We start from the raw sequence: 19715 nt of genomic DNA on the forward strand, positions 1-19715 counted from the left end.
CAATGTCATAGGATGAACTTCTGTAACGCTATACAAAATCTGAAGTATATGCAAAACATTGTTCTACATTTTCCTTATCAGCGGTCAGAGTTGTAAAGTCGGATTTACATAATGAGCAGAAGTGACAACTTCTAACAATGATGTTAGATCATTCCTTTTACATGTTCATGTTCCGTGTATTCAAAATACATTATCACAAAGTCTCAAGATTCCCAAAGGGCATTTTCTTCACTCATGGGCTCACAAAATGGAATAATCAATTATTACATATAGTTCTTTAAAGAAATCTTGGTGGCTGTTATGAAACCTGTAAATCAAATAGTTCTATAATGATTAGAATTATGATATAATCTGTTTTTTTATTTTTTATTTTTTTTTAATATGAAATTTATTGTCAAATTGGTTTCCATGCAACACCCAGTGCTCATCCCAACAGGTGCCTTCCTCAATACCCATCACCCACCCTTCCCTCCCTCCCACCCTCCATCAACCCTCAGTTTGTTCTCAGTTTTTAAGAGTCTCTTATGTTTTGGCTCCTCCCCCCCCAACCTTTTTTTTTTTTCCCTTCCCCTCCCCCATGGGTTTCTGTTAAGTTTCTCAGGATCCACATAAGAGTGAAACCATATGGTATCTGTCTTTCTCTATATGGCTTATTTCACTTAGCATCACACTCTCCAGTTCCATCCACGTTGCTACAAAAGGCCATATTTCATTCTTTCTCATTGCCAAGTAGTATTCCATTGTATATATAAGCCACATCTTCTTTATCCATTCATCAGTTGATGGGCATTTAGGCTCTTTCCATAATTTGGCTATTGTTGAAAGTGCTGCTACAAACATTGGGGTACAAGTGCCCCTATGCATCAGCACTCCTGTATCCCTTGGGTAAATTCCTAGCAGTGCTATTGCTGGGTCATAGGGTAGATCTATTTTTAATTTTTATTATTTAAATTTTATAAATATTTGTTGCGTAAAATATTGTTCTTTATAAAGGTATCTAGTTTAATACCCTATCAGTGCATCTATTTCCCCATTCAATTATTTCAAGCTCCTTGATAATTATTTTTATACAAAAATTAATATTTAGTAATCACCAGATATTTCAGTTTCACTCTTACAATAAAAAGCATTCATTTGTATTTCAAGTGATAATAGAGGTTTTGTTTTTTTCTTAAGTAAGGCTCCACGCCCCATGTGGGGCTTGAACTCCTCACCCCAGCATCAAGAGTTGTATGCTCCTCTGCCTGAGCCAGTCAGGCGCCCCCTCAAGTGATAATAGAGTTTCAACATCTGCCACACAGAAGGAGACGTTCACTCCCAGTACATCAAGAATGTTTTCCCATATTTGAAAGTGTACATTCGGATATTAACAATGTTGGTGACACGGCTTGTTCGCATTACCGATTTGGATGGCAGTAGCTATGCAGTCACTCGTTCATTCGTCATACACAAGTTCGGCGATGCCAGATACTCAACTATTGGGCTTCCTAAAAGGTTGAAGCCAAAATCATTGGCCTTGGCCCTGTATTGAAGCTGAAACAGAGCAGTGCATCCCTACTGGATATAGAGGGATGATTACCTAAGCTCACGAGACACATTTTGTTAAAGTCAATCACCACAGCGACCTTGTAAAAATATACTGTTTTGAGGTATAGCTTAAGTTGCCACTTCAAATGCCTGCTTTATTTTGATCTTTGGCCCATCTTTACCCAGATGCCTCTCTTCCACATGAATTGCTCTGCAATTTCTGCAAAGCCTTCAGAGCTCCTTTGCAATGTGAAACATGCAATTCTGAGACCCTGAGTGACACTCTACTGAGTGTCTTGACTCAAATATCTCTTCACAGTCCATATAAAGGACCTAAGCGAGCCTTTGACCAACCAAATAGCCAAAACCCCTTTACATGTTATCGCCATCAGTTTGGACCTGTTCAATCAAAAAGCCTCCAAAATTGACCATTTAAAATGAAAGTATTCTGAGGTGCCTGGGTGGCTCAGTTGGTTAAACATCTGGCTTCGGCTCAGGTCATGATGTCATAGTCCATGTGCTCGAGCCCCATGTCGGGTTCTGTGCTGACGGCTCAGAGACTGGAACCGGCTTCAGATTCTCTGTCCCCCCCTCTCTCTGCCTTTCCCCCACTTGTGCTCTCTCTCTCTCTCTCAAAAATAAATAAACATTAAAAATAATAAAAATAAAATGGAAGCATTCTTTTTTAAGTTTATTTGTTTGAGAGAGAGAGAAAGAGAGTGCATGTGCATGGGGGAGGGGCGGAGAGGGAGGGAGGGAGAGAGAGAATCCCAAGCAGGCTCCACACTCACAATGAGTGTGAGCCCCATTGCAGGGCCCAAACCTCCGTGAACCGCGAAATCATGACCTGAGCCACGATCAAGAGTCAGATGCTTAACTGAGCCGCCGAGGTGCCCATAATATGAAAACATTCTCATCTGAATTATTCACAGAAGCTACTGAAATTAATCCATTCCCCTGGCATATTCTAGGACTTGGTTTGCTTTGAGGTGGTTACATGAAATTAAGTTTCTAATTCCAGAGATGCCACGTAGAAAGAACACAGAGGTCTGCTTATTTGGACTCTCTTAGGAAGTTTAGGCGGTTGTACGTTTTCTAAGTCAATGCATGCGTTTGAATACACACGGTCTGTGTTGGATGCCTTTGACTATTTTCAGATGGTGTCGTGATTACTGTGATATTTGTATTAACAGTCAAGATGAAAAAGAGCAAGATGGCTTTCCAGAAGTCCAGACCTCTCCTCTGCCATCACCATTTCTTTCTGCCATAATAGCTGCCTTTCAGCCGGTTGCATATGACGACAACGAAGAAGCCTGGCACCGCCACGTCAGCCAGATGCTGTCCGACACCGACGGGTCCTGTGCAGTGTTTACTTTTCACGTGTTTTCCAGGCTGTTTCAGGTCCGTGAGGCTCACGGTTTTCTGAACTTATATCAACAGTTACTTGATAAGGTTCTGGTGTTTTGATCTAAAGTCTGTATCTTACCTTCTGTTTTCTATTTTTACGTTATTTTATTTGTTTTAGTGTCTCAGGTTTTCATATGCCCACTGATTTTCTTTAAAAAAAAAAACAGTTCTCCCCAAAGATGGTGATATTATTTAAATTTATATTGTGACACTGTAGTAACTGCTGGTAATTTATGCAGTGACGAGTACAGATCCCTCCCTTCAGGCAACTAAAGCACAACTTGGAAGCGGCATCTGATAAATTCTCTGCAGTAGGGGGGACGCCAGAAACATAGTCCCTGCCTTCCAAGAGCTTACAGTCAATATCACACAAGTTTATACTTAAATACTAAATTAATTAACAATTTTGTGTCTCGACACACCTTAAAAATTTTAGCTAAGGTTGCTTCCAACTGTGAAAATAATGACATGAGCTAACATTGCAGTGCGTGATAGGCATTGTGCTAGATCCCTTACATCATTTACTTCTTGTAACAGACCTGTGAAATGTACATGTATTTGGAGCATTCTGTAGCTGGGGAAACTAAGGCACCAAGAAATGCCATTTAAGTCCTCATCCGCTGAACTGTGTACCGCTCTTCCTCTTGACCTAAGCAAATGCTGCCCATCTGGGAAGACCTAGCTAAGGACGTATTCTCGCTGCAGCTTTCCCACCTATGGCAACCGCCAGCCTCTCCCTTCCGGAAGCTCTTTACGCTCATTAGCTGGAGCATTTGTTTTATTCTGTACTTTTGCCCTGCTCCTTGGTTTCCTATTTAGTAGTTTTTTTCTTTCCAATGATATTGTTTCCTGATGCCGGAGACTGTAGCTGATGCTTTTATTGTGATTAAATCATAACGACACCCAACAGTGCAACACATGCCCATGTAGGCACATGTTAACTATTCCTATAACTATGCCATTGATAATATAGTCTCATTCACTGAGTGCTCATTGTGGGTAAGGCACAATTAGATTATTTTATGTTAATGAGTATTCTTGAGTTTTGAGAAGATATTACCCCTAATGCATATGTATGACTTTAATTAAATCCGATGGCAGCTCAGAGCCCAGGACAGTAAACCACATTTACTGAAAGTTTCTTTCAGGTAGAGCATTAGAAGAGCTACTTCTCCAGACATGTAAGGACTTTATTCCCCGTGATGTGCAGCATGTATTCCTTCTGTCTCTCCCAATGAAAGAAATCTCAGGAATGGGGAGATGAATGGCATGTATCATTAGTTTCTTTTTCTAAGTAGTGCTGTTTTGTAAATCTTTGATCATTTTGTGAAATTAACGTTTCCAAAGAAAAGCCTAAAAACGTGGATTTACAGACCAGTTATTAGAATGCTGTATATCACTACGACAGTGATTTTATTTATTTATTTAAGTTTATTTATTTTGAGAGAGAGACAGAGAGAGAGAGAGGGAGAAAGCATGAGCCGAGGAGGGACAGAGAGAGACAGAGAATCCCAAGCAGGCTCCACAATGTCAGCACAGAGCCCGACACAGGGCTCAGACTCCCGAACCGCGAGACCAAGAGGCAGACACTTAACCAACTGAGCCACCCAGGCGCCCCACTACAATAATGATTTTAAAAGAAAAGTTTGCCCTGATTACAAATGATGCTTGTTAAAGATGAAAAGGGCCTTCTTATGAAATACTAAATTTTTTTTTACGCTTTTTTCCATAGACAATTCAGAGAAAGTTTGGAGACATAACTAATGAGGCAGTCAGCTTTCTTGGTGAGAGTCTGCAACGCATTGGTACCAAATTTAAAAGTTCACTGGAAGTGATGATGATGTGTTCAGAATGCCCAACAGTCTTTGTGGATGCTGAAACAGTAAGTATTTTTTAAGTTTGCTTATTTATTTTGAGAGAGAGTGAGCATGTGTGAGCAGGGGGAGGGGCAGAGAGAGAATCTCAAGCAGCCTCCGTGCTGTCAGCACAGAGCCCAATGGAGGGCTCAACCCCACAAACCGTGAGATACCTGAGCCAAAATCAAGAATGAGGTGTACAGGTTTATATTTTCAATTTGACTGTAAATATCCAGCAAAATATAATTCCGGTGTATTACATGCAGTGACTTGTGACTCTGATTCTGACCCCTCCCTCTCATCACTCTTCAGAGTCATAGATGGGAAGCTAGAAACTCATGCTCTAGAGATAGGTACTTTCCCTCTGATTCTTGAATAACCGTGGTAGGAGAGGGCTAGACCTACTCCCATGAAGAAACCAGGGCCCCTCGGTCTTCCCATTTTGTTTTAAAACACACTCAGAGATTATGTATTAAGATATTCAGAGAATTAAGGTTTAACAAGCTTCAAAAGTTTACCTTTAAAGGTATATACCGGTCTGACATGCCATTTCTCACCGAAGGCAGTTTTTGAAAGCATTTGAAGGTATGGTCATCCTTGGTGGCACCCCAGAAATCCCCCTGTATTCCTGCTCTGTTTCAGTGAAAGGTCAGCCCTCGGTATGGGACAGAGTGAAGTAAGGGACACTGGCATGAAGTCGGGCCAAAACCCAGCTATCAGAAATTCCATGATCCAAAAGTTGTCGGTCTCATGACTGTGATCAGAAATGATAACCTGGACCAATGTTTCTGATTTGACAGCTGACGTCATGCGGTTTGCTGCAAACACTCAAGTTCAGTGTTTTGGAGTTGCAAGAGCATCTGGATACCTACAATGCCAAAAGAGAAGCAGCTGAGCAGGTCAGTCTCTTCACCACGTGAAAACGAGTTTGCTTTTGACCCCGGAAACGTGCACTTGGCAGCTGAGTAGCCCAGATAGAAGAGGTCCTCTCGGCACTTGCCTCAGGGTTCTACTGAGAATTATGGGGCCTCTGGAACTGTCTGTTCAGTGGGTTCCTACCTGTAGCTTTTAGAAACCAGCCCTCTAAGAACCTGAGAACACGGTGGAAAACTGCAGCGTTTTAAAAAGCTCAATGTGGAGACCGCATAGCTGCTGTCAACATTGCAAGTGGGGAAAGAAAGCTGTACTTCTCGGAGAATGCATTATGGTACCGTGATGTAAGAAATCTGTAACCAGTGACAAAGCTGGGACCTTTTTTCCAGCGCTGTGGACGTGGGCAGGCAAAGGGAAGAATAAGCATGTAGTCGATTCTAGATACTACTTGCAGGGAAGTGTTTCTTCAGCTCCAATCTGGCCCTGCAGAATGGCAGTAGTTCTGTTCCCTCAGAGTAAATGTTTTCATTTAGCAGGGGCAGAAAAACTTGAAAACTTTTTTTCACATAAACGGTATACAGTAGGCATTTTTTTCCTAGAATAGATGGATCGTCCATGAATTAGTATTAAACATTACATGTAGCACTCGCTTCAGCAGCTCGTATACTGAATTGGAACCATCCGGAGAAGATTCGCAGGATTAGCATGGCCCCTGTGCCAGGAGGACATGCAAATTCATGAAGCGTTCCATCGTTTTTGGAATATTATTCAGTCATAAAAACAGGATGAAATCTTGCCACCTGCAGTGACGTGAGCTAGAGAGTATTATGCCAAGTGAAATAAGTCAGTCAGAGAAAGACAAGTACTGTATGATTTCATTTGTCTGTGGAATTTAAGAAACCAAAGAAATGAACAGGGGGTCAAAACAGGCAAACCAACAAAAGATTCTAATGGCAGAGAACATGCTGATGGTTGCTGGAAGGGAGGTGGGTGGGGGATGGGCTAAATGGGTGATGGTATTGAGAGCCCTTCCTGTGATGAGCACCAGTTGCTGTATGTAAGTGATGAATCACCAAATTCTAGGTCTGAAACTAATTTAAAAAAAGTTTTTTGATTAAAAAAAATATCCCACGTAAAGGCCTAGGAAAAGTATAAAACCTGTCTCTTATTCCCTTAGTATACGAGGTAAGAATATAAGGCACAGATACTGTATATGAATAATTAGCAACAGAAGTAAAGTGTCAGTTTATAGCTATAGATAAAAGTATTGGCAATGACAGAGACTCTGCAGAATTGTGCACATCTAACAGACCAGACGCCATTTACTGTGACTTCCAAAGAGAGGTCACTTTGGGCTATTAGGAAAACTTCATGGAATAGAGATCTGACCTTAGGCCTTGACGAGATGGTAATTTTAGATTGGGGGATTCTTTCAGGGCAAGAACATGCTATAGGAAAATACTTCTATTAAGAGCTTTCTCCCCTTATAAGGGAGGAAGGAATCTTACATTTGGACTGAAAGAATTGCAGATTGGTAAAGAGGAAAGACTTTTCAACATCAGGGCAGTATCGGGCAAGATCTGGTCATCTTACAAATATAGTAGTCCGCCCCTTATCCACAGGGGATACATTCTAAGACCCCCACTGAATGCCTGGAACCATAGATAGTACTGGAACCCTATGTATACTGTGTTTTCTCCCATACATGATGAAATTTAATTTATAAAGTAGGCACAGTAAAAGATTATAAAATAGAACGATTATAATAATTATATATTATATATACAATATGTATTATATTTATAGAAATTTATATATTTGTATTAATATATAATATATAATTATTAAATTAAATATATTTATATTAATATAATTTATATATTTATATGGTTTAAATATAATATATATTTATATAATTTATAATTAATATATATTATAATTAAATATATAATTATATATAATATAAAATAGAACGATTATAACAATAGACTGTAATAGAAGCTGTGTGAATGTGGTCCCTTTTTCTCTCAAAATATCTTCTTGTACCATACTCACCCTCACTGTTGTGATGTGAAATGATAAAATGCCTTCCTGATGAGACGGAGAGATGAAAGACGCAGGCATTATGACGTAGCGGTAGGCTACTGTTGACCTTCTGACAACAGTTCAGAGGAGGATAGTCTGCTTCTGGACAGCCCTTGACTTTGGATAACTGAAGCCACAGAGAAGGGTGGGGTACTGTAACACTGCCATGTGTGTTCTTGTACCTGTCTTTTGTGTACTTAGGTCCACTGTCTGTTGAGTATCTAGGAGTAGAATTGCTGGGTCATGGGGCATACACACGTTCAACTTTAGCAACTTCTACCCATCCAGTTTTCTACAAGATAGTGTTTCAGTTTGTAATCCATGAAGAAGTGTGTACAAGAGTTACTGTTGCTTCCTATCTTTGCCACCACTTGTTCTTCCAACTTTTAAATTTTTGGTCATTCCGTCTAAATCATTTTGTGTCTTCAGAAACCTTTTCTGAAGATTTCTAAGTCATTTGTGTCTTCCGAAACCTTTGCCTTCCCTAGACGCTGCAGAAAATCATGCCTTTCTGCATCCGTGCCCCTTTCCAACATGGCTTTGCTGTTCCTTCCATCAAGAGATGAGGTCTGTTTCCCCACTTCTGAAGTCTGAGATGTCCTTCTCTTTTTCTGACCAATCAAATTCAGCAACGAAGCTGTGTAGTTTCTGAGACTAGCATTCAGGCCTCTTGCAGCTTCTGTATTTGCCATCATGTACATTTGGATAAACTCTGGAAAACTAATTTGACCCTTAGCCTCCTGGAGGATGAGAGGCCATGTGGAAGAGAATGGAAGCATCCCAGCTGACAGCTAGCAGGCCGGGTATTTAAGTGAGGCCAGCTTAGAACTTCCAGGCTCTGTCAAGCCATCAGATGACTGTGGACTGATGAGGGACCCGAGGCAAGACCAGAAGGAACTCCCAGCCAACACAGATGTGTCTTGTTGTTTTAAGCCATTAAGCTTTAGAGAGGTTGGCAATATAGCGACATTTACCATCTACAATAGGAAAACACCAAACGCCTACAAGTGAATCTAGTCAAAGATACGCTATATCTCCACCCAGAAGACTTCAAATGTTCCTGAAAGAAACTAAAGGCCACCTCAATAAATGAACGACTATACCGTGTTCATGAATCAGAAGACTCAAATGGGTAAAGGTGTCATTTTCCCCCAAAATCTGTAGATTTAATGCAACCCTCATTCAAAATCTCAAACTGTCTACCAATGGAAATTGACAGGCTAACTCTACAATTTATATGAAAGTACAAACAGCTAATTATAAGGCAAACCACCTTCTTGAACACAGATCTGCAAACTATAGCCCATAGGTTATAACTAGCCCACTGTTTTTATAAGTTTTTTCGGGACATAGGCATCGTATTTGTTTACATATTGTCTATGGCTATTTTTGCACTACAACATAGTTAAAATAGTTGCAACAGAGAATAAATGATTTGCAGCACCTAAAATCTTTACTCTCTGGCCTGCACAGAAATAGTCTTAAAACCCTTGTCCATGAAGAACAACAACAACAAAGCCTAAATAGAGTTAAACTTCCAGCCAGTAAGACTTATTAAAAATTTCAAAAGAGTGTATCATTGGCATAAGAATAAACAAATATGCCAATGGAATATAGAGAATCCGATAACAGATATATATATATATAATATTATTATAATTATATATTAATATATAATTTACAGCAAAGGTGCTATTGCATTGTAGCAGGCAAAGAATCTTCTTTTCAATGAATTTGCTGAATCAAGTATTTGTATACGGGAGAAACGTGATGCCTTCAGAGAAACCATCTCACCATTTCTTGTCCCGTCTATTCTTTGTTACCTTTTTTTTCTTGTCGTCCTTCTTGTCTTCTATCAAGCAAGTATTTTTTGTTACTCAGTTTTTCCCCCCTCTAAAAGTTTTTACTATTATAATATTTATATTATATATATATAATATATATTATATAATATATATATTAACACATATATATAACATATATATTATATTAACACATATATATAACATAATATATTACATATATATATTAACACACACACACACATATATATATATATATATATATATATATATATATATATATATATATTAACACATTCTTCCCATTATTCCTGGAGTCTCCTGAGCGTCACTGGTGAAAGTCAAGGGTATTCATCAGGACCGTCTTGGCAGGAAATGAACAGTCCTTCTTTTCAACGCCAGGAGACCAGAAATCTGCTTACATCTTTAGCCTCCCAGACGGCTTGGTGGTTTGCTAGCCTCTCCTCCTGCTGCATGTGCTAAACGTGGTACCAAGGGAAGCTGCACACAGACCGTCAGCTCTCTTCTCTGCTGCCCCCTTTCCTCCAGCATCCTGGACCTTGATACCTCCCTACCTTTGTTAACCCTCTTTGCCCAGCTCGGTGACACTGTGGGCCAGACACCCTGGGGCACCACTTTCTGTTCAGCCTCTCTGCCTTAGGAACAAGCAAAGCTTTGAATAAGCAAGTCCTCTGGATTAAACACAGGCATCTTTGCAGGCTCCCTTTCCGTGCTTTGTCTAACGCCCTCACCCCTGGTGGAGGGTATTCTGCTTCTGTAGTTGTCCATGGAGGACTGACCTTATACAGGCTCCCCCATCATGCCCAGGAGCAGAACCTCTCCAGTTCAATTTTAACCTTCATTTGAGCCCTGAGTAAAGAAACAGTTATGACCGGAAGACTGATTGGATGTAAACTGGAGGACATTTTATACACAAACTCCTGTGTCTTGTCTACACTGGCTGGAAACATGTGGATCTCTATTGTTCAGGCCAGTGTGCAGCCACAAAACTATCGGCTTGGGGCTTGTCTTTTAACAGAGTAAAAAAAAAAAAAAAAAATCATAACTTGTTGAATAAGGCTCCTAAAATGCTGTACCATTAGGCATAGAATAGAAAAATGTATGTCTAATAAGAATAAGCCAGTAAACATTCAATTGAAACTATTTTTTCTAATTTATTTATTTCTAATTTTTTCTAATTTATTTCTATTTATTAGGATACTTGGACAAATTGGACTGGGTTAGCGAGCATGATTAGGTGTATAAACATTTTAATATTTTGTATGAAGACTAATGTACACATTCTACAAGAGACTGCAGCTGAATTTTGCTGATAGAAAGAAATCTGGATACCTTTTGACAATGGATGCCAGCAGCTGTATCTCACTAGGACAGCTTCACATGTTTTCTTCAGAGATGCTGTGAAGCAAAAAGCCTAAGGGCCTGTGCAGTCTGAGGGACTGGGATAAAAGCAACATAAGGTCACAGAATTGTTTTGAAATCACTGAGATGTCTAATTTTCATTCTTTGCATGTAGAATGTTAAGCTACAGTTGAACGTTTTAAATGCCTAGTACTGAGATATTTTCAAAGAGAATACTTAATGTAGCTAGTAGTTTTTCTCAAAGTCCTAGTGATTTCTTATATATATTAGTTTTATGCTCAATCTGTCACACACATAAAGAACAAGGAAGTGAAAATAACAGGTATTGACAATATCAAACTGTCAAAACCTAGTAGCTTAACTTGAAGGCTCTTAGCTTTCACTTGAGCTTGGACATTCCATGACTCCAACATTTTTTTCCCACTAAACTATAATGCTATTATTTTATTTTTATTTGACCAAAGAAAAGATCCCTTAAGTAAATGCCCAATTTTAGGAAATAGCCCCTGGATAAGGAAAAACCACATTTGGCTTCTGTAGTCAATATTCTTCGGAGATAACATGTTTGTCATTCATTACGGTCCAAAAGGAAGGAAAAGGAAAAGGAAAAACAAGATTGAAAACGGGTTTCGGTTTCTGTTTCACTAATTAAAACTGACACTAGTCTTCTGAGAATTACACTTCTGATAAGCAAACAGACCTGGTTAATTCTGAGTTGGCTTTATTAAATTGTGCTTCCAAAGGCGAAGCACATCTTTCATTTCCCCATCTTCCATTAGACAAAGGTCAGGTATAGGTTGTGAAGATTTCCAATAAAATCTGCAAAATGAAGAATACTCTGTACTGAAATGGAGCACCAGAGGTCCCTAGAAGAGCAGACTGTTTATTGTGTTTCTGTGAATAAACCATCACAGTGTGTGCATCTAGCCGTATTTATCAGCCTGCTTCTGGTTTGTTGCATATAAATAATTAGGCTCAGTGGAGGTTGAAGGCTATGTCTATAACCAATCCCAGAATTCCAAGTTAACTTTTAAAGTTATTTTATATGCACAGGCTGTTGTATTACCAGTGTCATCGTGCCTTGTACAGTACATTGTGCCTTGTTAAAATTTACGGTTACTTATTTCTTTAGTGGTTAGACAACTGTAAGAGGACATTTGGTGCCAAAGAAGACGTGTATAGGATAAACACAGATGCACAGGTAAGACTCTTCTTCTCGGTTTTGCTGTATTTCTATGTCAGGTGAAATAATGCGTATGTTCGCAGGTCCCTATTTGATAATCCTAGAAATAAAATTGATAACACTCTTCATTTTTGTTATCAGAACGATCTTTGTCAAAGGTAGGTTTCACCGAAATATTGGCTTAGTAATGAAAAATTCACTTTAATAAAAATGAACGACCAGCTTGTGACTGAAGCTTAATAACATTCAGCAGATAAGCTTGATGGGTATCTGGACAGTCCAAGTTAGATTGTACTTACATCTGCCTCTTGAAAAAAATGTTTCTTTTGCATTAGTATTCTGCAGATCAATTGTCTGGTCAGCAAAGCAAACCTAAGGAGTCATGTTGTATACATTTCTATTAGCCTTTCTAAAGGTGAAATTCTGATTGGGTAAATTATAACTTTTTTTTTACAGTGTAAAAGTCAGTGAAAATAAAAGTAACATTTTCTTAGAGGAAAGTGCATACATATATGTAACAGTACATTAAATGAGGATAAATTAAGCCTACAAATTATTCTAAGTGGGGAATATGGGTTGCATTCATCAATTTAATTTAACGACCTCAAAAATAAGTTAATGACCTCTACATTGATGTCAGAGCTCCAGTCTTTTTCAACACTGGTTATGCTGTTAGAGATTTCTAGTCACTGTAAAAGTTACTGTACTATTATAAAAATTGGAAGTTTTTAAAAAACTGAAACATTGAGAAGATAATCGTATACTCTCAATAAATGAGTTTCACATTCATTATCTCTGTCCTTCCAAGTGTCTTGTACATGCTCTCATTATCCCCATTTTGCAGAAGAGGAAACCGAGGCTCAAAGAAGAAAATTTATCTAAAATCAGTAAGAAAAGAGTTAGAATTAAGATTCCAGTCTAGGCAGGCTGACTCCCGAATCCTGCACTGTGTTCGTAAGGAGACTGTCTAATCACCCATGTAAGGAAAGAAACAAGGGAAAATAAGGAATTAACCCCTAAACTAGAATTGGAGCCTTTGGTTCTGTCTTTGCCTCTGTTTAATGACATGGCTTGAGCAAGAAAGATAAACTCCTTTTTTCCTATATGAATTAGGTGATTAGACTAAATGATTTCTTACATCCCTCTGCCTTGAAGAAAAGAAGTTCCATCTCCAAGAGTTTAAGTGAGTTCTAGCTCAAGGCTTTCTACTAAGTAAAAACTGTACATTTAAGACTTTCACTTATATCTTATTTCTCCTTTTATATTTAGCTCCTTGAGACTGGGGACACTTTTTACACATTACTAGTATCTGTTCCTGTGTACCAGAATAGTCTTTTGCATAATAAATATTTATTTTAAAATAAATGAAAAAAGAATGCACCTGCAAATTTCAATATACTTAAAAATCAGTAATTCTCAATCTGGAAAGCTGGCATATTTAGAGTAATTTCTGGTAATTGAGAACTATAGAATTAATTACATTTGTGTTATCTCCTACAATTGTGGTGATCATAAACTTTATCATGATTTCTTTTCCATTACATCCCCAAGTAGATGCTATGGGTGTATGCATAGAGAGCCAGTTCCGTTTTTTATGCTGATAGAAATGAGAAAAAGTATTTGCCACTCAAATAGTTGTTACTTTCCATATAAAACTGTGTAAAGGAGAACCTCAAACTCAGATATGCTAATGTGTTTGACATTGGATTATGTTCCACTGGTGTTCACTGAATGACTATCCACGTGATTTATGATAAGCAGTAGGAAGCTAAAGTTCACCTTTGCTTAGCAAATCCCTTCTAAATTGATAGGAATAAATGTTATATAAACAGTCCTTCAGAGGACACTATTTAGAAAAGCACGCTTCAAAAGGGACTCTTAGAAGCAATATTTATGTTATGGCAATTGCTATTTTAATTAGAAATCATCCTTCTCTATTAACGAGGCTAGGTCCAAATTGCTATAGATATTTGATTGTAGTAATTTTTAAATAGTCCATAAACTTGATGTTTCACTATGTATTTTATATACATCATCTGACTCAAACCCAGCTGGGTCAAACTTCTGAAGCTCGCTAAATTGCATTTGGGAATACAATTTAAAACCCACATCCGCTGTTGATAGCTTACATTCTGACTCAGCACCAATCATGGCAACATAGGACCTAATTAGTAAGGGTAGGAAGCCTAGAATGACCCACACCAAAGATGATATTCTCATAGGTATTTATAAGAATATAGGCCGATTCTTTTCTGAAAACAGTAATGCATTTATTTTCTAGTCAGAAATTTTCCACTTTACTAATGGAAATTTTATGACGTTTGGTTTCTTTCACAAGTTTTCTCAAGATCACATCAGTTCAATTTTCTCCTGTAGTTTTCACACGAGAAATAAATTATAGCCTAAATGTAATTTAGTTATTTGGCAAAGAGTTAAAAACACCCTGTAACACTTGTTACCGTAAGCGTATAAAAAGTTTTGTTCTGGAAATAGCAAATTTTTCTTTTGGGTGCAATTAAATGTTCTTCAGTTTGCCTGGGACATCTGTGACCCTAGTTAAAATGATTTCTTACACTAATTCTTGGTCTTTTTCTTCCTTTGTATTTTTTGTGACCCGATCTCCTTCTTGCTTAGCAAATGGAAATTCTAGCAGTAAGTGATTTGTCTTAATTTATAGACTTATCCGTGTCAGACAAACTGATTTTCATTTGCCATTTGTGACCTAGCAGTGTTTTGTCCTGGATTACTCTAAGAGTAGTGTGTGTGCTTCAGTTCTGCCGTAGCCCTAATCCATGCAGCGTCGGTCCTATGAAGATGAAGGTTCCATCATTAATATGTACAACTCGCAGTCGCCTGTTTGTACATCTATAAACTAACATCTTTTCATTTTGAACATCAAAGTGCGTATGTTAATTTCATGGTCTCATTTCAATGAGATTACAAGGTTTGGGGTTTTGTTTTTAGAAAAATGGATTCATTTTTAGGTAAGAGGAAATCCACTGTTACTTTGCTTTATCAAGCATTTGTTGATAAATGCTGTGAGATGAACATCTCAATGGGGCAAAAGTATATGCATTTGTACATTTTTTTCATTATGAATTTTATTTAAAGCATTTTATAGATTGCCTGCTGAAAAATTTTTTGTCTAATGTGAAAATGTGCTTCATGCTAAGTGAATTATGTAACAAACAATTTATATTTTAATCCCAGTCTTCAAAGCATCTTTCATCACCTTCACACTGTATTAACTTGCTTACTGCAGAGAAATAAACGCCAAGATAATTTTAACATAATTACTTATATATTTTTATTGGAAATACACTGTCTAATCAAACCTCATGGAAAACGGTATCTGAATTTAACACAGTGTTATTTACTCCTAGGGCCTGGAGCTCTGTCGAAGGCTGTACAAACTACATTTTCAGTTGCTGCTTCTGTTCCAAGCCTACTGTAAATTGATCAACCAAGTAAACACGATAAAAAATGAAGCAGAGGTAAATATTCGATTGTAGTAGGAATAACTGATTCTAGAATATGAAAACATAATACATATATTCTTTGTAAAAGAGCTTATGTCAACAGTCACTTACAGTGAAACCTTTTTTCCACAATTGTCTTTTTAAAAGCAAATGATGTGCTGTTTCGGAACCTATCAGTAAATAAGACAGCAGGTAGCCAGTGGCCTTGCAAGGTTCAAGACCTTAAAGGTCACAGCAGCCACAACAGATCATCTGTAACCAAAAGTCAAATAAAGCACTTCAACTCAATGAAGTCATAAGTTAAATTATGAAACCCCTCCCCGCCCCAAACATCTTGTACATATATTTTTGTAGTTCTGGTGGCACACATAAGAATGAACATGTCAAAAACACTTTGAATGTTGGGAGTCACGTAATGAATAGGCTCAAAGGTGGTGACTTTAGTCTTTTTCCCCCCTTGTCCACACTGGTACTGAAACAGAAATGCTTTAACTTTTGTTAAATGGTTAAATAAATTAAAAAATATATGCTGCTTTATATAAAATACATATATAATATATTTCAAAGGTAAATAACCTTTTAAAATATAAAGACTTTGCTGTCAAGAGAATTCATGACCCCCTCCCCTCCCTCCCCCGGCAGTGAATTTTTACTATCCAAGATATAAATCCCATGTTAAAACCAATACAAACACTAGAAGAAAACAAAAAACAAACAAAAAAATTGGTTACAGCCTGTTTTATTACAACTATCATAAACATTTATTATAACCTGTTTGTTTCTTTACGTCATCTCTGTGCCCAGAGTGGGGCTCAAACTCAGGACCCTGAGATCAAGAGTCACATGCTCCACTGGCTAAGCCAGCCACGCGCCCCTATAACCTGTTACTTATCAAGAATATTTAAAGACTACAATTTGGTGGCTGAAAATATAACAGAGAACTTGAAACATTAAGTGCCTTTAACCACTAAGTTTACCATTTGCAGATCTTTAAGAGAAGCTGCTGCTACCATCAGATGTATCTTCAGAGCCAAGTAAATGCTCTTCTTGTTACTGAATACACAAATAGATCGTTTTAAGGCATATTCATTTGTTCTAGGTCATCAACATGTCTGAGGAACTTGCCCAACTGGAAAATATCCTCAAAGAAGCAGAGTCTGCTTCAGAAAATGAAGAAATTGACATTTCCAAAGCTGCACAAACTACCATAGAAACTGCCATTCATTCTTTAATTGAAACTCTGAGAAATAAGGAGTTTATTTCAGCTGTGGCACAAGTCAAAGCCTTCAGGTAAAGCGTGAAGGGATTTCAAGGTGTGGTGCCTCTAAACCCGCACTGGCGTCTTACAGCGATTGGGTCGGGTTTTCAATTTGCTGCGTCCGTAGCGCGTCTTTGTGAAAGCACGACAGCTTTGTCCACAGTTCTCGCTGAAATGACGCCACTTTTAGACTTTGTTCACTCTCTAGAGGTTTTCGGTAATACGTTTGCCCAAACCTGCAAACAGATCCTCAGTGATTCACAAGGAGATTCTGTTCTAGGTATTAATTTAAAACGTGGTTAATATTAACCATTGCTTGATGGAGTCTCAGGACTTAAAAATATTGTGTATTTCAGATCTCTCTGGCCGAACGATATCTTTGGCAGTTGTGAGGATGACCCTGTGCAGACGCTGTTGCACATCTACTTCCATCACCAGACGCTGGGCCAGACGGGGAGCTTCGCGGTCATAGGCTCTGACCTGGACATGTCAGAGGCCAACCACAAACTGATGGAGCTGAATCTAGAAATAAGGGAGTCCCTACGCATGGTGCAATCATACCAGCTCTTAGCACAGGCCAACCCAGTCGGAACTTTGGTGAGCACTGGATTCTGAGAAGCTTCCAGGCGTTTAGGGAAGACACTAAACTGAAGATGATGCAGAATATTAATGAGCACCTTTTACGAACCCTTGCAGTTCACGGACAACCCTTCCTGGCGGCATCCACGACCACGGCGTAGCTGATGTCAAACCGGTATCAGAGTCAAAGATCTAAGGAAGAAAAAAAAAAAAAAAAAAAAAGAAATCTAATGGCTGCCAATACCTCCTACAATAACCGTATGAAGAAGGAGTTTTTAATTACTTAACCTAGGTGAAAAGAAAAGGGCTAAGAGTGATGCATACAAATACATGACTTTCTGGAGAAAGAAGAGAATTCTAGGACTGTTTGCAATAATGGCCTCTAATACTGAGACGTTGGAAAGCAGGTGACGTGAGGCTAAAACCCAGGCTCGTTCATTTTAGCTGAAAACCTGCAGGGCTGTGTGGATGCTCCACAGTCGATGCTTCATTATCTACATGAAGAACCTTTAGTCGGACAGACAGACACGGAGAGACTTCTTTGCAAAAACCATTGACTTTTTTTCAACACGTGGGATGAGGGTGTGGGTGTTTTGTTTTTTAGTCTGTACAAGGGATTGTGTGTGCGTGAGCTGGGATGTGTGAATATGTGACAGTCCTATTTTCAAGGTATGGATGTTTGGTGATAACGTGTCAGCATGCCTAAAAGAGCACTGCAAGATTATTTTTGAAGAAATTTTATTTTATTAGATCTAACTCTTCATAGTGTGTAAATGTTAGAACATTTTAATAATATTTTAAAACTGGGCTTTCCCGGTATTTCGAAAAGAAATAATATATCTGTTAATGTTATTGGAATGCTGCTCAGCTCTCTGACCAGTGCTTACATTACGATTGTTGATAACTAACCAAAGTAGATGCCTGCAGAGACTTTAAAATGTAAAATAAAGATGTATGCTGCCCGTCAGCTATTCTCATTAGGAAAGTTAACTTATTTTACTCCATAATTATTATAGAAACTGTATAGATTAAAACCAGTATTGTACGTTTGTGCAATGCACTGTTATACAAGAATAGGTGTACAAAGCTAAAGAAAAGAGCGTGGTCACTGATGGTAGAATATAAGACTTGCGGGCTCTGAAGTCTGCAGAATTCAAGAAGAGAGATGCAAACCCAGTTTTATATGTTCATTCAGGACTCGCGTGTCTCACCCAAAAGGAACCTGGGGCTATGGGGGAAAATGAAAGGAAGCCTGAAGACTGACTACCAAAACATGCAATATACTTACTCACTGTCTAAGTCTGTAGCATAACACGAACTGGATTCTCTGTCCTTTTTTAAATAGCATTTTGTAAAAGAAATGAATGTAGTCCCACAACTCCTCTGATTTGAAAGGAACACCTTGTATTTTTTATAGGCATCTCTTATCCACTGTGACTTTCTTTTAAACTGGGCTCTGTGACTGCAGAGTTTAGAATGTAGAAATGAAATGCTTAGCTTTGCCTTTTCTTGGGGGTGTGGACCCTGCCAGAAATGTAATTATGCTCAAGTGCATTAATTGAAGGCACTGTGCACGCCGTTGGACTGCTGACTATAGTTATGTTACCTGTAAAATTCCATAACTGGTCACGGCACATTCGTAATCACTGTATTTTTTGACCCTGATAAAAAAAAAAAAAAAAAAAAAAAAAAAAAAAAACAATTATTTTGATGGTGTTCTGGTACTGTAAATGGTGTCCTTTAAATTATTTAATAACTTTTGGGTGTGGGGCAGGAAGAGAGGGATGGCATCCAGAGACCCCCCCCACACTTTACATCCTATCTTACCATCACCCTCTTATATCCTTTTTGTTAAAATAAAAAGCATTGTAGCTGTTGGTTTGTGTTGTATTTTAAAGGTCAGTGATTACAGTGTGCATCATTTAGGGACTTTGCAAATATGATCCTTGTTCTTAAGATAACTTTCCCTAAAAGGGGGAGAACGAAGTTGAGAACAAATGAGGTTGACTATTACCCAAACCAAACCCTGAACAGTTGGAATTTCCTTTTCATGCGTATGTAGCTAAATCTATTAATAAAGTAATATGATGAATATATCTACAGAAAGCAAGATGCAAATATAAAGTCGTCAGGATGGTCCCTTTGCATTTAACAAAAACGTATCAAGTGCTTAATTTATTAATTACCTTATGCAGTTCTGATCAAGCCCTTTGTGCTTGTACAACCTTTTTCTTTTGCCCCTTAAGCTGATTTTTTTTTTTTAATTTTTTTTTTCAACGTTTA

The 19715-nt window shown here is 38.2% G+C and overlaps 1 protein-coding gene and 1 pseudogene across 5 annotated transcripts in view; both read left to right on the forward strand.

Annotated features, from left to right (window-relative positions):
* FRYL (FRY like transcription coactivator) overlaps positions 1-19224 on the forward strand; it is a 266156-nt gene extending 246932 nt beyond the window's left edge. For 2 of the 5 annotated variants that reach the window (XM_042936430.1, XM_042936432.1), the window contains 7 exons: positions 2721-2928; positions 4667-4816; positions 5591-5689; positions 12066-12134; positions 15500-15610; positions 16695-16885; positions 17210-19224. In XM_042936430.1, the coding sequence (XP_042792364.1) occupies positions 2721-2928; positions 4667-4816; positions 5591-5689; positions 12066-12134; positions 15500-15610; positions 16695-16885; positions 17210-17468 (1087 nt within the window). In that variant the 3' untranslated portion in view covers positions 17469-19224. Of the gene's footprint in view, positions 1-2684; positions 2929-4666; positions 4817-5590; positions 5690-12065; positions 12135-14750; positions 14769-15499; positions 15611-16694; positions 16886-17209 lie in introns of all 5 variants that reach the window. The other 3 variants (XM_042936433.1, XM_042936431.1, XM_042936429.1) reach the window with 3 other exon arrangements.
* LOC122218809 lies at positions 6306-6420 on the forward strand (annotated as a pseudogene).
* Positions 19225-19715: the final 491 nt, after the last annotated feature.

This window comes from Panthera leo, chromosome B1 (assembly GCF_018350215.1).
Source record: "Panthera leo isolate Ple1 chromosome B1, P.leo_Ple1_pat1.1, whole genome shotgun sequence".
Lineage (NCBI taxonomy): Eukaryota > Metazoa > Chordata > Mammalia > Carnivora > Felidae > Panthera > Panthera leo.